The 17,883-nt window shown below is 39.7% G+C and overlaps 1 protein-coding gene across 2 annotated transcripts; it reads right to left on the bottom strand.

Annotated features, from left to right (window-relative positions):
• Positions 1-4,820: 4,820 nt before the first annotated feature.
• rgs20 (regulator of G protein signaling 20) lies at positions 4,821-16,047 on the bottom strand. Of its 2 annotated transcripts, none has more exons than XM_027169138.2 (5): positions 15,925-16,047; positions 13,548-13,723; positions 12,977-13,066; positions 12,316-12,550; positions 4,821-7,339 (listed from the first exon to the last, which is right to left on the bottom strand). In XM_027169138.2, the coding sequence occupies exons 1-5, from the start codon at positions 15,985-15,987 to the stop codon at positions 7,151-7,153; spliced, it is 753 nt and encodes a 250-aa protein (XP_027024939.1). In that variant the 5' UTR covers positions 15,988-16,047; the 3' UTR covers positions 4,821-7,150. The 2 variants fall into 2 exon arrangements, with proteins under 2 accessions (XP_027024939.1, XP_027024940.1); XM_027169139.2 differs by having other exon boundaries at positions 12,977-13,054.
• Between the last annotated feature and the right edge of the window lie 1,836 nt (positions 16,048-17,883).

The following is a 17,883-nucleotide window of genomic DNA, read 5'->3' as shown; positions in this document are numbered from 1 at the left end:
GGGTACGACATGCAGTGAAATGTTTTTTTGCATCTGCCAGTATATAAGCATAAAAAGGAATGCAATTTAGGATAAAAAAAATAAACAAAAACCAAAAGGAGATAGATAAATACAAAAGTATAAACTATATTCATTCATTCATTCATTCATTCATTCATTTTCTACCGCTTATCCGAACTACTCGGGTCACGGGGAGCCTGTGCCTATCTCAGGCGTCATCGGGCATCAAGGCAGGATACACCCTGGACGGAGTGCCAACCCATCGCAGGGCACACACACTCATTCACTCTCACACACCCACACACTATGGACAATTTTCCAGAGATGCCAATCGACCTACCATGCATGTCTTTGGACCGGGGGAGGAAACCGGAGTACCCAGAGGAAACCCCCGAGGCACGGGGAGAACATGCAAACTACACACACACAAGGCGGAGGCGGGAATCGAACCCCCGACCTCAAAAACTATATAAAATATGAAAATATATGTGGAAAAATAATGTATATACATATACATAAGTATACATATACATAAATGTGTATGGTGTTTAACGATTGTCCTTAAAGTTTCTATGTGCAGTATGGTGTGTATAAAGTGGTATTGTGCTGTGCAAGTCCAGAGTTAAAGTGACAGTCCAGAGTTAAAATGTCAGAAAAACAGTGGTGATGGAGATGGAGAAGTCCAGTACTAGATCCTGGGTGTTTCCTGGTTTAAACTCCGAATGGCCTGCGGGAAGAAGCTTCTCCTCATTCTCTCTTTGTTTGATTTCAATGAGCGGAAGCATTTCCCCAAACGCAACAAAGAAAAGAGTCCATTGTTGGGATGGCTGAGATCCTTTACAATCTTCCTGGCTCTGGTCCGTCAGTGTGGATGGTACCTTCAGCTGACAGCACCACCCTCTGGAGGGCTTCCCTGTCCTGCATGGTGCTGTTCCCAAACCAGGAAGTGATGCTACCCGTCAGGACGCTCTCAAAGACTTTAGCACCTGAGAGGGTAGTTTGAAGTCGCTTAAGCGTCTCAGATGGTACAGGCGCTGCCGGGCCTTCTTCACCAGGGTGTTGATGTGACAGGACCAAGAGAGGTCCTGTGTAATGTGAATGCCCCGGTACCGGAAACTGTCCACTCTCTCCACTGGGGTCCCGTTGATGTTTAGCGGTTGGTATGACCGCTCCTGCTTTGTGCTGAAGTCCACTATCAACTCCTTAGTCTTGCTGACATTCAGGAGAAGATTGTTTTCCTGGCACCATCTCTCCAGGTTTTTAGTCTCCTGTACGTAGGCTGTCTCGTCGTTGTTGGAGATCAGGCCCACCACAACAGTGTCGTCAGCAAACTTGATGATGGTGTTGGAGTGGGAAGTGACCACACTGTTATACATGTACAATACAGTGAGTACAGCAGGGGGCTCAGAACACAACCCTAGGGAGCTCCAGTGCTGAGGGTGAGGGTGGATGAGGTGTGTTTGCCCACCCATACGGCTTGTGGACTGTCTGTCAGGAAGTTGGAGATCCACTGACACAGCGGCAGGCTGAGTCCCAGGACCTCTAACTTAGAGGTGAGCATAGAGGGAATTATGGTGTTAAACACTGAACTGTAGTCCAGCATTTTTGCATAATTCCCTTTTCTGCAGTTCAGGTGGCTCATCGTGTTGAGGAGAAGATGAGCAATTGTGTAATCAGTAGAGCATTTCTATCGGTACGCAAACTGTAGTAGATCCAGTGTGTCTGGTAGTGAAGCAGTGATGAAGTCTCTGACCAGTATCTCGTAGCACTTCATCACTACTGAGATCAGAGCTACTGGGCAAAATCGTTGAGTCAGGCGGGCTGGGGTTTATTCGGTACAGGAACAATGGTGGACTGTTTGAAGCATGAGGGGACAACAGACTGTTCCAGTGAGAGGTTGAATATCTCAGTGAACACCGGTGCTAGCTGGTCACGGCAGGCTTTCAGAACCTGAAATGGTTCATGGTTAACTCAATGGTCCAGGCAGTGGGATCAAATGGGAGCATTCTGGAAGTCTTCAGTGTCAGCACCAGTGTCCAGTGTTTCCAGTGTCAGCACTGACCAGTGTCCAGTGTCTCCAGTGTCAGCACTGACCAGTGTCCATTGTCTCCATTGTCAGCATTGACCAGTGTCCAGAGTCTCCAGTGTCAGCAATGAACAGTGTCCAGTGTCAGCAGTGTTCAGTGTCTCCAGTGTTTGCACTGACCAGTGTCCAGTGTCTACAGTGTCAGCACTGACCAGTGCCCAGTGTCAGCAGTGTTCTGTGTCTCCAGTGTCAGCACTGACCAGTGTCCAGTGTCTCCAGTGTCAGCAGTGTTCTGTGTCTCCAGTGTCAGCACTGACCAGTGTCTCCAGTGTCAGCACTGACCAGTGTCCAGAGTCTCCAGTGTCAGCAATGAACAGTGTCCAGTGTCAGCAGTGTTCAGTGTCTCCAGTGTCAGCAGTGTCCAGTGTCTCCAGTGTCAGCACTGACCAGTGTCAAGTGTCTCCATTGTCAGCATTGACCAGTGTCCAGAGTCTCCAGTGTCAGCAATGAACAGTGTCCAGTGTCAGCAGTGTTCAGTGTCTCCAGTGTTTGCACTGACCAGTGTCCAGTGTCTACAGTGTCAGCACTGACCAGTGTCCAGTGTCCAGTGTCAGCAGTGTTCAGTGTCTCCAGTGTTTGCACTGACCAGTGTCCAGTGTCTCCAGTGTCAGCAGTGTTCTGTGTCTCCAGTGTCAGCACTGACCAGTGTCCAGAGTCTCCAGTGTCAGCAATGAACAGTGTCCAGTGTCAGCAGTGTTCAGTGTCTCCAGTGTCAGCAGTGTCCAGTGTCTCCAGTGTCAGCACTGACCAGTGTCCAGTGTCTCCATTGTCAGCATTGACCAGTGTCCAGAGTCTCCAGTGTCAGCAATGAACAGTGTCCAGTGTCAGCAGTGTTCAGTGTCACCAGTGTTTGCACTGACCAGTGTCCAGTGTCTACAGTGTCAGCACTGACCAGTGTCCAGTGTCCAGTGTCAGCAGTGTTCAGTGTCTCCAGTGTTTGCACTGACCAGTGTCCAGTGTCTCCAGTGTCAGCACTGACCAGTCTCCAGTGTCTCCATTGTCAGCACTGACCAGTGTCCAGTGTCTCCATTGTCAGCACTGACCAGTGTCAGCAGTGTTCATGTCTCCAGTGTTTGCACTGACCAGTGTCCAGTGTCTCCAGTGTCAGCACTGACCAGTGTCCAGTGTCTCCACTGTCAGCACTGACCAGTGTCCAGTGTCAGCAGTGTTCAGTGTCTCCAGTGTCAGCACTGACCAGTGTCCAGTGTCTCCAGTGTCAGCACTGACCAGTGTCCAGTGTCAGCAGTGTTCATGTCTCCAGTGTTTGCACTGACCAGTGTCCAGTGTCTCCAGTGTCAGCACTGACCAGTGTTCAGTGTCTCCATTGTCAGCACTGACCAGTGTCCAGTGTCAGCAGTGTTCAGTGTCTCCAGTGTCAGCACTGACCAGTGTCCAGTGACTCTAGTGTCAGCATTGACCAGTGTCCAGTGTCTCCATTGTCAGCACTGACCAGTGTCCAGTGTCTCCAGTGTCAGCACTGACCAGTGTCCAGTCTCTCCAGTGTCAGCACTGACCAGTGTCTCCATTGTCAGCACTGACCAGTGTGTCCAGTGTCAGAACAGTCCAGTGTCTCCCGTGTCAGCACTGATCAGTGTCTCCATTGTCAGCACTCACCAATGTCTCCAGTGTCAGCACTGACCAGTGTCAGCAGTGTCCAGTGTCTCCAGTGTCAGAAGTAAAGACTTTCTTACAAAATCAGGAGGGAACGGTTCCTCAATAACATGAAACGCTGTATTTATATATTTTTGCTGCTCTAACTGCATAGAGAGGAAAGAAAGAAAGTCTGTTCCTGTAAGTGACAACAGGAGCCAGATTGTTTACATTAACTGTTAGTAAAACAGACAACAATTATATTTAATAAGTAGGATTTGTTTGTGAGTATTGATGAATTGCTGTGGTATAAAAGGGAATAAAATGTCTCTCTCCTTCACATCCCATCGTCTTCTTAGGACTTCATGCCCTCATTGTGTATTACTCCTTGTGTATTCTGTAAGGCAGTGTGTGAAGCAGACGACTCTACTTTGTGTGGGACTTTCTCACATGACACATTCATGTCCTGCTTTTGCATATGAATATCTTTCCCATTTACTGTTAGCAAATGGGTTTTGTTGCATTTCCTCCCACCGCCTTGATGTTTTAACAAGCCTCGTATTAGTGCCTTATTTGAATAACAAACAGCTGTGTGCTGATTGTTTTTGATCTGGATAATATGTGCATATGAATAAGGCTGGTATGAGGCAGTGGTTTAAAACCTCTCTAAATCATTGTATTTTATACTAATATTAAGGTGTTAGAAGACAGAAGACGCACTATATGAACGACAAAATAAACACAACAATAAAAAAAGACAGCTGGGTCTTCTCTCTGTGTCTCGGTGTGGATCTAGCAGTGCACTATGATATATAAGTGAGCATGATGTGCTGTGTGTAGCCCTTTGTGAGCTTCCCAGGTGCATCCTCTCCAGAAGAGGAGTGGCGATCCCACTGTTATGCTCCATGTTAACCCCACAAAACAATACGACTGCTCACAGCAGCACAGGTTTGTTCCCAAGAATTAATATTTGGATTTGCAGTCACATGCATTTGAAACACCAGCAGATATGAATGGAACTGGTGTGTGTGTGTGTGTGTGTGTGTGTGTGTGTGTGTGTGTGTGTGTGTGTGTGTGTGTGTGTGTGTGTGTGTGTTTTAACACAAAAGCAAAACAAACTGTAAAATTATTGTGCTTTATTTTCATCTTAAAGATTTTCAAATGCCCACAGATTTTTTTTTTCTCAGTTTCAGAGTAAAACAGAAACAGATTACTGTAAACATTCAGATATTATTCATTTTAAAAATGTATACTCTTTTTGTAAACTGATTGGAAAATAACACTCTTGCGTACTTTTCACAACACCAATGAAACAAATAAAAGAAAAGCAGAAATAAAAATATAGGCAGTATCACTTCAAAACCATTGACTTAGATTGAGGTTGATCTATGTGGTGAATCCATCAGTTCATATTGAGCACATATTGAGTAAATGATGAGCAGAAGTACCCTCATGTATTAAATACTGGCAGAAGTGTGTCTGGACTCGGATCAATCACACTTTTTGAATCTCCTGAAACTCTTCCTAATCTCCTGAAACTCTTCCTTCATTCAAATGTAATGATCTCAGCGATGGAAACAAATGGATTATGTGGTCAAACCTACACACAAATGAAGTGCAAGAATTAATTTCAGAAGTCACATCAGGACAAATCACATCAGAAATTGTTCAAAGGCCCAGAGTCTATTTCTGCGGCAAAAGTTTGATTCAACTATTGCCATTAGAGACATGTCACATAATTGAATGTCAAGGCACTTCCCCGAGTGAGGATGTTGTCTTTGAGCGACATTAGTCAGGCAACAAAATAATTTACAAAACTATTAAAAAAAAACAACAACAACAACAAAAAAAAACTTGGCCACCGATTCTGGTCAGTGCTTTCAGAGAATAAGCGAGTAATACCACAGTTAACTGAATTTGGCTACTTTGGTGTTTTGGTGTCACCTACAAATAAGAGTCCTAAATACTTATCCGTTTAGACAAAATCTGGGAATCTGAATCCGATTTCCCAAATCTTGCTCTCGATGTGTCCCTGTGTTACAATGTCTTTACCTCATGGAGGGTTTTTTAATTCGCTAGAGAGTTGAGTGAACTGTAGTAGAAACTAAGAAAAAATGTCAGAAAGAAAACATAATTAACAACACAAAGGAACTTGAGGACCAAGGACTGCGAAATGCTGATCTAAACCTAAACATATTTGATAAAATAGTTTTTATACACATCTCAAGACAGCTATAAGTCATTCTGATTATTTTAATACTTAAGTTTACATTACTATAGTTTTGAGCCTGCTTTCTAGGATGCACAGTTTTGGATATAAGATTAAGATATAAGATTAGCCATCATGTGAGGTCTGGAGGTAACTGGACACTAGAAGGTTTTTTACCAGGTAATGCCAGGATTTTAAATAAAACATTGGTTTGGAGCATAAAGTCCAGAAATGAATGAATGAATGAATGAATGAATGAATGAATGTCCACGTTAGGTAAACCGAGTCAAGTCATGTCAAGAAGACAAAACTATAGAATAATTACCTAAAAGGAATTCGGTAGTTGGTTGTGTAGTTGGTTCTTCACCAGCTCTAGATTGGTGAGGCATTAATTGTCAAGATTGTATTAAAGAAAGAATAATTGGAACTTGATTTCAGAGGGTATATCACAACTGCTACCAAGTATCAAGAAGGTTCAAAATAATCAAGTCTGAAATACAAGTACTAGAGTGTTTACCTACAGACTGCATTGTAGTAGGGTGTAATATAATAGCCACCGATTTTAAAGCCGTTTTACGATTTCAGTTTTACTTTGTCTTTTTTTTATTATCAGAAATGTAAAAGTTTCACTGTCTGCTTTAATAGTGATTTGACAATAAGTAAGAAAGACTTATTCCAATTAGACATGCTAAGCTATTCTGAGCGCGAACGGGTCATGAAACAATATCGGACAGCACACAGATTCCTTTGAGTAAAGCCGATGTGTTGCCTTGACTTGATCTTTGATTCTCATCCGTATTGTCTAGTACCCATGATTCCATTTTCTTAAAATATTCTAAGACAAGAAGAAAAATACTATAAATTCATAAATATATCTAATGTGTATACTGTAAATAACCCACATTGAGCATCACATCTTTGAAAGTAAATAAAATAAATAAATAACGTGATTAAAACAATTCAAAACACAAATTAAATAGATAATTTGTCTTAAAAATATGAAAATGCACTGATAATCCTTTGGAGCTTCTTGCTATGTTGATTTGTAGCAGTACTTGTGGTATTGAGCCCTCAGGAGATTTGAGACAGTGTTTTAAAATTCCAGTGAGCTGGACACCTGAGTGTCTTGTTCAGGTACAGATCTCTAATGTGGAAAATCCCTGGGAGGACCCACTGTAAGGTCCTTTTAAACAAACTCCACGTAATGAAAAATGAACCCAAAATGAGGAGAGGGAAGGGAGAATTCGAGTGGGATCACAGAGATTTTACGATTCGGGACATTGCTCCGAGACGCTCTTGAGGAGGTTTTTGTAGACAGGGGAGTTCATGAAGCGTGGGTATGAGTCTCTTTGCATTAACGTGTAAATCTGGAGCTGGGCATCATCAAATGTGTGAGAAGTGGGCTCCAGCATGTTCCTGTTTATTACCTCCCGGACACGTGAATCCAGGCTCACCTGGTAGAGGAACAAAATTATTCTGTTATTAAAAGGTATAATAAAAAAAATAATCCTGTTATATGAAATTTAATCTCAAATACTAAAATAACCTTCTGTCATAAACCTGACCTTGAACTGGGAATCTTGGAGCACTTTCTTTATGTATATTCATCCATTGCATTATACCTTGTTTAAACTTTTTGTAACATTTGGGTACATTAACTTTTTTATAAGTTCAAAAAGTCCTACAGTTAAAATGGGATGTAAATGAATCTTGGTAGGTTGGTAGTCACAACCATTCAAAACGGTAGTCCAAAGCTCAATAGCCCAAAGCATTAATCACTGGGCCACAACACCCCGGTAATTAAAATTTGTAAACCCAACCGACAGAATAGGAACCACTCAGTACAGCGATGTTTATCTTTCTGATGCCAAACCTGACTGACAAAATCTTTACACATATAGTATAACTTTGCTATTTATCAGCTACGCCTACATCTTTTAGTATTTGTTGCCTCTATGGATATTTTAACCCACTGTCTACCCATTTTATGGCTAGATCTATAGTATGGTTCACTTTACATTCATAATTGTATTCTGCAACTCATGATTTGGGTAGAATATTTTGATGTTAAGCACATATGCACTAAATGGACAAATATGTGGACATCTGACTATCATACCCCTTTGTGCCCATTTCAACCGTGGGCTTCAGCACAGATTTGTTCCCAGTTTGCTGATATCACAGCCTCCATTAGACGTCTTTCCACTATATTTTGGATCATGGCAGTGAGGATATGTGTTTCTATGTTCACAATGGCCTTAATGAGGTCAGATACTGATGTCAAAGCAGAAGACTTTTCAGTAGCTGGAGCTCCAATTCATGCCATATTTAGTGGGGTTGAGTTTGGTGTATAGTTCCCTCAAGTTCTTCTAAATCAACCTTGGAAAAAAGGGAAATCTTCATGCTACAGCATTCAATAATGTTCTAAAGAATATTGTGCATACCTTGAGGCAACAGTTTGAGTTAACATCTAGGTGTGATGATTATATTGTGCTGTCCATATACTTTTGGGCACAGAGTGTACAAACACAAATATTAAACTCTGCACTGCCAAGATTGCTAGCATGGAGAGATATCAACCCATACCCATAGTTTCCTAGCACATATACATAATAGCTGACCTATAAACTGCTTTCAAATATTGTAGACTCTATATTTCTCTCAAAACAACAACAATTTAGAAGTGAAAAAAAGTATAGACTTTCCCAAAATAGCCACAGACACATTGTAGCTGCTCATTGTAAGGGTTTGTAATGATCGATAAGAATGGTTAACTGTAATCTTTCAGGTGCTGTTTCAAGCAGTATTTGATTGTCCTGACAGCAAAAATTAGTAGAAGCTCCTGAACATTGGTCAAGGGATTCAGACGTCCATTGAGTTTGCTCTCAACTTTCACACTCTCTTCAATGCCAGTGGCCCAATAGATATTTTTCTTTTGTGCAATCTTTTGTAAACCTCTATGTGAAGGAATAGACACTTTACACTTAATAGTCTCTTAAACCTTTTAAATAAACTTTTGAATCTTCTTCATTAATGAACCTAACCCTATTTACCAGGGACCACAAAGTGGGCTAGTGCATCTAGTATTTACAAGATCTGAGGAACTCCAACATCACAATAAACAGTGACTGAACTGGTCGAGCAGCAATCAGGAACAAATACATGACTCATACTCCATAAGTATCAGCGGGGAACATCACCTCAACAGGCTCTGGTATACTGGATCACCTGGGGTTAAAGCTTTGCTAGGAAATTACTAAAGTCATTATTGCCAATGTCCATTTGGTGCAGTGAAATTTCCATTTGGTCTTTTTTTTTTAAATAAAAAAACCTCTTAGATTTGGAAGGAACAGGCCATTTCTTTGTTGATAACTTGGTAGATAACTTAATATTCGCACATACTGTCAACAGAATCCATCTCATGATGATATCACTACTGGTGATTTTCTCCTTTACACAGAAGGTAGCATGATGACAACACAAACTATACAGTATTAGACAGGACAACGAGAGGGATATTTACTCGGTCACCTAAGTACCTACAATTACCACATGCTTGCTCATTAGTAGAAAGCCCAAGTAATAAATAGGAAACTGTCACTCCTACATGTTACTGTGACCTAACGGAGGTGTACAGCTAAAAGAATTTGTTTACCCCCTCATTATCCAGGAAATTGCACAATTGTTCTGCTGGCACTATAATGTCACATAGACATATTTAAACACTTTGCTACTAAAAACAGTAAATTAAAGCAAAGCTATAGAGTACGATTCGCAGGGTTTTCTTCTTCACTTCCTGTTTCTGTTTTAAAGAAGCATAACAGGCTATGTCCATGCATAGATTACTTAAACAGGACATCCTGCATAGATTAATGCTGGGATTTAAACTTATAATCTTCCCACAAGTTATCTCACAAGCTCAGAACCTTAACTACTGCAGCAGAAGAGAAAAAATAAAATAAATTAATTAGCTTGCCCACTAGGCAAGAAGATGCACTAATGATTAATAATTGTATTAACATTTTACATTTATGACATTTGCCAGATGCTGTTATGCAGAGTGACTTAAAGAAGTGCTTGTGAAGTCTCTGTCAGTGAATGTATTGATGGTGCTTCACTAGGTCATAGGACTAAGTATACCATCAGTCTAAAACTCGGAAATACAGTACAGCAAAAAAGCACACAACCAACTTTTTTAAGTGCTAGTTTACGTATTTCAGAAAGAAGAAGGTTTTTAGATATTGTTTGAAGACATCCAGTGATGTCTCAGGGCAGTTCATTCCACCACCTACTGTAGGTGCCAGAACAGAAAAGAGATAGTGGGATAAACTGAGCAGTGCTGAAGGATCAGAGAGAGCGTGGTGCAGTGTGGGTTGTGATAATTGTCCTATGTATAGTATTTTGTTGAACAGAATCTTAATGACATGGTTAAAAGGTGGTAGCTAACATATAATAACACACTCTATGTCCAACTTGTTAGATGGTTGGATTAATACAGACAAAGGACAAGGAGAGGACAATTCTGCCATATCATTATCCTTTTCCTTTATTTATACAGTAAACACATGTAAAATATATCAGACTAGTGTCTTTTTCTCTGTTCAATGCACTTTATTTTGCTCAGTCATGTTAGTCTTACCAGACACTTGTGTGCTCCTTATTCTGAAAAGATCCTTTGTTACCTGAACATGCGAAACAATACAGTATGTGTAGGTACAGTAAACTCCTTCTACTAGTAACCATATCACCTCTTGGCTGAGAGGGATTTGTAAATACAGATGTTTTGCATCAGGTTATTACTCAGTGCATTACATTTAAACATGCATAATAAGTGAAAAGCTTTGCTTTGTGAAATTCAGAAGGGAAAAGGGAGAACTTTATTCTCCAGGCAGCAACAAATATATAACTAATAAATTAGACATGAAATCTGCTTGTCCTGGGTGCCAAATGATTTATTAATTCTTATAAAGCCTTAATGTTGCAACTGTTAAGTTTCACTAGTCTATCCATTTAGTCCCTATGGTCATTGAGCAGCTGCATTTTTTTAAAAAAAATAATTCACAAAAATCGATCAACAAAGTGAAATAAATCTAATTTGTATTTGTATAGGGGTCAGCAAAAGACCTACAAATGCGCATGGCCTATGGCCTTGATAATGCTCACCTCCCAGTTTCTAGGCATTTGTTATTTGTGTCTTTCACCAATCCACCATTTTGTCATTTAAACGGCATTTGAAAACTGATATGCACATTTAACTTCCTCTCCTTTGCTCTGGCTGCTTGATTCCATAATCCAACTCATTGGAGAGCTTTTTACATTGCAGTGTTATCTTAAAGACACAACAACCTTTCTAACATATGTTTGAGAAGTAACTACAAAGTCGGAAAATGAAATATGCTGGTCAATAAGCTGCCTTTAAAGAATTGGAGGCAGCGGTTGAAGGAAACCTAAGAACCTTTTAGATCCATCGGTGCAACCTTGACTACATTACAACTGACACAAGACCTGAACCCAGACAATCCAGAGGTAAGGAAACAATTCCAATCATAGTTGGTTGCTAAAGTTTTGTTTCGACTCTTTTATGAAATCAAATAGATCGTGGAAAGACATTTAGCATTCAGTAATCATCTGGGCACCACAGACAAACTAACAAGCTCAAGAGAAAGAACTTGACCAATAACAGGGAGGATACTGAGAGATTACTGCTACAGCTTTCCTACACTCTACTCTTCTATCGTCAATGCACTGTGTCTCTACTGTATGTATTCACTCTAGTATTTGTGTATATTGTCTGCTTAGATATTGTCTCACACCATGGTGTTTAGTTCTACATTAGTCTTATGTGTCACACATTTTATTCCCATGTGATAAACCTGACCCCACGTGACTTGACTAAGGTCTTGTTTTTTTTTCCCACAAGACTTAGTACACCCAAAATTCATTAGTTTTCACTCCCTTTTAATGCATTCTGCTTATCAGCCTCCATTATTTTTGAAAATCCTACACAGACTGTGGTTCCACGAGTAATAACAGAATGTCCAGCACACATGGATAGAGACTCCCAAACATACATTCGGCAAACATGCAGAACCACACTGAAGGATGATGTGAAGTTCCAGTCAGTTAGCTTTTGCCATAGTTCTTTCTTGTGTCATTATCGACATCTGTTTATTCTGTAGCACTTGGTGTGTTATTTCTGTATTAACATGGAACTCATTAAAAGTTCAACAGTATTACATAATTTATGGCCTATTTATAATAACGAAATCATAGGGAATACATTAGCGCTATTTATTTTTCGCATACGGAAATTTGTTATATTTTAGTCAGACAAAAATGGAGACCCTTAGAGAGACAGAATGGCCTGTGTTTTCCAGTGATGTTCCATTTAAACAAATCCACATTCACACACTCACACGAAAGAACACACCTCTTTGGGTGAGAGGATGGAAATGTAATCCTCATATATGAGGAGAGCCTTCTCCTTGATGATGCTTTTGTTGGTCTCCTTGCTGAACTCTTCACAAGCTAGCCAGAAGAGCAGGTTTTCCTCACTGAACTCTGTGCGCAGAAATTGCCGGAAGGCGCAACGTCCAACAGGGCAATGCATCAGCTTGTCAAAGGATTGCCCCCATGAGCACATTTCATCCATAGTGGGCTTTGGACTGCCAAAATAAAATTGGGGTTTGTTCAGAACTGTGCATTCAACGCATTCAGCATTAACATCTGATTTTACATCTGACGAGAAAAAGTGTCAACACAGATGCTCGTGCGGTTGTACAGTAAAGCATAGCTGAAAAAAGGAGGTATTTTTGGCACAGATATTGTAATTTAATGCACAGTATGAGGTATTATTTAAAGGTATTTTGTGCTACATACATGTTAAATACTTTAAATTCTGGTATGTGTTGCATAGTTTTATTGGTGTAATCCCCTGTATTCAGTATAATAAACATTATTGAGTGTAATATTCCCTTCAGATCCTTTAATTATAATGCTTTGCTAAATCTTTTACATCACTCCCACTAATTATGCTAAAGGTAATTACATCTTACTGAGGTTTATCTAATTTTCAACATGAATTAACCAACCTCTCCTCACAGTCACCAGGGTCCTCAGCTTTGACGTCGTGCGAGGCTTTCCGGTTCCTCTCCTCCCTGTCTTCATTCCTAACAGTGAGACTGCAAGGTATTAAGCACATCATGATCCAACAGAGACACTACACACAGGAAACTACGAAGCCTTGAATCAGCTTTTAAGGTCTGGTTAAAATAATAATAATAATAATAACAATAATAATAATAATAATAATAATAATAATAATAATAATAATAATAATAATAATAATAATAATTAGTATTTTATTTATTTATTTATTTATGGAACATCTGTGCTTCTGATGTTTAATGACTGACCTGTGTGCCCATGTTTTTGTGTTCACTGTTGGGTTATTCTAACTGATCTGTCATATTACACTGCATGCACGGTAATGCTGTGAGCGTTATAGCATAATGCACACATGGCCAGTGTAGCTGTAGCGTTCATTCTAGCCAAGAAATTAGACATCTGACTCACCTCATTTAAATCTTAGCAGTGACTCAAACTAAATTCTCAATCACTGTGCAGATGAGGTTCAGTGTGAAGGAATGAAAAGACTCGTACCATGAGCAGCTACAGCAGCAGCACCAGCAGAAACAGCAGGCATTTGAGGGACGCTCACCCTGACCAGCCTGCTCATTTTGGGCTGGCGTCGTTCCCGTCGTTGTGCCTCCCGCCACCAGCTCCTGCTGCCCCGACATCTGCCTCTTTCGCATCTCCATCCTCTCTGATCCCATGGGCTGCAGGAGACACCAGACCACTGAGCCACACAGCCAACATCGCATACACTCTTCACTGCTACAGTCTTATCTAATTGAATTGAATGAAACCGGTGGCTTGTTATGCAATAATGAGGACATGGCAGGTGGAGGAGGTTTTTGATCATCTTGCATTTTTAGGTTCTTCTTCCATTGTCGAGTCTTTTGACATTTTCAGATTCTTTTAGACATTGCATTTATTTAAAATAAAAAAACATCCACAACAACACGAGGATGGAGAAAAGGCAAACAATTATTTACAATTACTTTCCATGCCCTTTGCAAAGAAATGACTGGATCAATACAAATTAATCTTACCCCATGAGATGACAAATAATAGTAAATCTTTGAGCATAGGCATGTCTCAACTAGACCATAAATAAAGCTGTTCTAACATGTCTTACGCCACACTCCCCCACAAGCTGTGATATCTCCTCTGTTTCTGTAAAAGGAAGGAGCACCTCCTATTTGATGCTTGTGATCATCTCATTATATGTTATACATCCTTTATCTTTTGTATTATTATCTAATCTTTCGCATGATATATTACATATTCTTTTTCCTTTTAATCAGGACATCATTGACAAACTGTAAAGCATTAAAAGCTTCTTCTTCTTCTTCTTCTTCTTCTTCTTCTTCTTCTTCTTCTTCTTCTTCTTCTTCTTTTAAAATTTGGCTTAATTTCCTGTTTTTTTTTTTCCTGGTGGCTTAAATAAAACAGACAGCTGACAGAAATGCGATCTCATATAGCAATTCTATCTACCTTCTAGCTCTTTTTCTGTGAAAAAGTAAAAGATACCTTTCTGCACAATGCTTAAATCTCTACAACACATTCAGTGCCAACAGTAATTCCAAATCTTTCTTCTTTAACCTCCATGTCAAGCAGTTTTTATATTAATTAGCAATTAAGTGCCCTATACAAGAATGTCTCTTTTTCCCAAAACATAATAAATTAATGAAAATCTGATGAATCTGCTTATTTATCAAAGATTATGGCGCAATCAATACATTTCCCTTGTTTTATGTGATCCCAATTAAAATTGAAATTGATCGATGTTCGCAGAATTTGCCAATTTTCAGGTTGCTTGTCTTTCTCACAACTATAGCTATCAATTCACCATGTTTGATTTACAGCTGTAGTGAGTGTAGACTTAACAGTGAGGATGTTGCTGTGTGAGCCATCTGAGCACTTACAGAGGCTGCTTTTATGAGCAATATATCTTTTGAACTTTATCAGTGTCCAATAAGAAACATAATATTTCTCAAACATACTCTTTTCACTGCACACTACTGCAATCCACCGAGTTCAGTTATTTTCATAAGGAACCATCTGCCTAAAATCCTTAGAGCTGAATTGACACTCTAGTGATCATTTCGCCCCAGATATAAGCTATAACACGGTGTATGTTAATTCCATACAATTGTTTTTTTTCTGCTGTGTATGCTGGGTAAAGCTGTTGGAGTATTCAGTGAAGAGGAGGAGGAGGAGGAGGGTGAGGAGGAGGAGGAGGAGGAGGTGGGGGCACATCTCCAACTGCGGTCTGAGCTCTTCATCAGTGATCACTGCCTTTCGGTCCATAAGCAACGATCCCAGTAATGTTTGGTGTACTCTCTCTCTCTCTCTCTCTCTCTCTCTCTCTCTCTCTCTCTCTCTCTTTCTTTCACACACACACACACACACACACACACACACACACACACACACACACACACACACACACACACACACACACACAAAATCACTCATATGCTGAACACACGGGTTCTATTAGGCTACTCATCTACAGCTGGCCTATAGCGATGGGTAAAAATAGGTTGCCAGAAGAAAACCCGATGGAAGAAGGAACAGAAGGGAAAAAATTAAATCAGGAAAATTAAACACAGCGTGAAGCCAATAAACCCTTAACCGAGACACATGAAGGACAATTAACAAGTACGTCGTTTTTAACAGGTTCAGCTGCTCGATCTACCAGTAAAATAAATCCCCCAGTGGATATGAAAGTGGCCCCAGTGAAGGGCTCCAGCATTCTCTCTCTCCATCGGGAAGAAGACATCTCTGGCAGACGAGTGCGACCTCACACATGACATGCCGCTTTTAAACGTCAAATAAACACAAACGACGCATCGAAATCGACATTTTGTGTTACATATATGTATATAGAAACTGTCATGCCCGTACTTACAATTTCACCATGTATGCCCAGAGATAAGAGATAATTCTTCGCCTTGATTACATCGGTTGGCATAAGGATTCCTTTTTTTAAAGACCGGCCGCTTGTGGTCAGTGCGCATGCGTGACTCCCGCAACCCGCGGTGGCGGTAGCGTAAAATCCAATGCATGCCACCGACGCGTTGTGAACCTTCAATGAGCGCTTTTAAAGCATCCCTGTGTCTTGTTTCCTCTTTAAATACACGATTATTATTATTATTATTATTATTATTATTATTATTATTATTATTATTATTATTATTATTATTATTATTATTACTATCCTAATACATAATAAAATTGGCAAATTATACTTTACCTACGGCATTATAATACTGTGGTCTGGGGGTTAATAATAATAATAATAATAATAATAATAATAATAATAATAATAATAATAATAATAATAATAATAATAAATAATACAACACTATTACTTAACATCGTAATCATCACCATCATCATTATAATAATCATCTTTTGCTTTATCATCATCATCATCATCATCATCATCATCATCATCATCATCGTCTTTTTCTTTATCATCATCATCATCATCATCATCATCATCATCATCTGTACAGACAGCTCCAAAGTCAGCACGTTCAGATTTGAGCTATGTTATCGTTATGTATGGATTTTCTTCCCATGTTCTGCCCGTGTCCTCTCAGTCCCCACACATTACCCCCCACCCAGTAAAACATGCTAGTAGGTGGAGCTTGTTAAGATTAGTTATTATGAGTGAATGAGTGTATAGATGTGTACAGATGCTTCGTCAAAGGAAAGCACAAGACTCTGTCCATGGTCCTGAAACCATCCTATTTCCACCATCTTTCTCAGTCGTCAACTCATAACTGCAACGGTATATTTCTGTAAATATTTGAACCAGGAAACTCGTCAGGTTATTGTTGGTTTATAATGGAAGAGTAATTTGAAAAGCATGGCACAGACGGTATGTCCAGGGCAAAGGGCGATATAACCCATTACGGTATAGGACCTCTTAATAAGGTGAAATATAGCGGGTATCCTCAGCTGTCCAAGTGAGAGAACTCTTAAAGATTTCTCTTCGCGACAAACACCAGAGGTGGCTCGAAATAAATCCCCTTTTAGGAATCTAAGAACACTTAACTATCTAAAGTGCCCTTGAAAACCCACTTACAGTTGTATAGGAGAGCGTTTTGTTTGTAAAATATGAAATTATTGTCTTTGTGCAAAACAATTAATGGCCTAATGATTTCTTTGTACTGGTTTTATAGGTGCACAATAACTGAATGTATAATGCACAGGGAAGTTAGTCAGACTTGCAACTGTTTTAAATGAACATTAGCTAGATACAGTATGATTAATTAATTCTGCACGAATTGGATAGGACTGACTTATAATAAAACAATAAAAAAATAAGTAAAATACCTACTAGATACGTGATTTGATGACAAAATTGGGATAATAATGTGTACTTAAACGGTAACATATGTCACCCTGTGAAACCTACTGTATATGTTCACGCCACTGTTTGAGGTACTACGAAAGATCTGCATTTGCACATAGAGCAATACTGGCATCTGCTGGTACTATTTCATAACACAGTGATTAAAACTGCTGTACAGTGTTCTATGAGGGGAAAACGTTCAAAACAAAAGGTATTATTTACAGGACTTGCTCGGTGGGACTCATACATAAAGTGAGCGCACCATTACAATTTAATACAATTCAGATAGGGATAGAGGTATTGTGTAAGCTCTAGGTGGCGCGCTGGGTCTACGCTCATACATAGCCCTTGCATAAAAGGATTGGTGTTGTTTTTCTTGATAGATTTGTTTACATTAACCATTGGTTTTCTCATGAAAATATTCTGAACAAAGCATAAATTTACCTTTATAGAAAAATCTCAGTTAATATAATACGGAATTTAGTTCAAATACGTGGTTCAAAT

This window comes from Tachysurus fulvidraco, chromosome 1 (genome assembly GCF_022655615.1).
Source record: "Tachysurus fulvidraco isolate hzauxx_2018 chromosome 1, HZAU_PFXX_2.0, whole genome shotgun sequence".
Classification (NCBI taxonomy): Eukaryota; Metazoa; Chordata; class Actinopteri; order Siluriformes; family Bagridae; genus Tachysurus; species Tachysurus fulvidraco.
The sequence above is the reverse complement of the archived record's forward strand: the minus strand, read 5'-3'. Positions and strand labels throughout refer to the sequence as shown.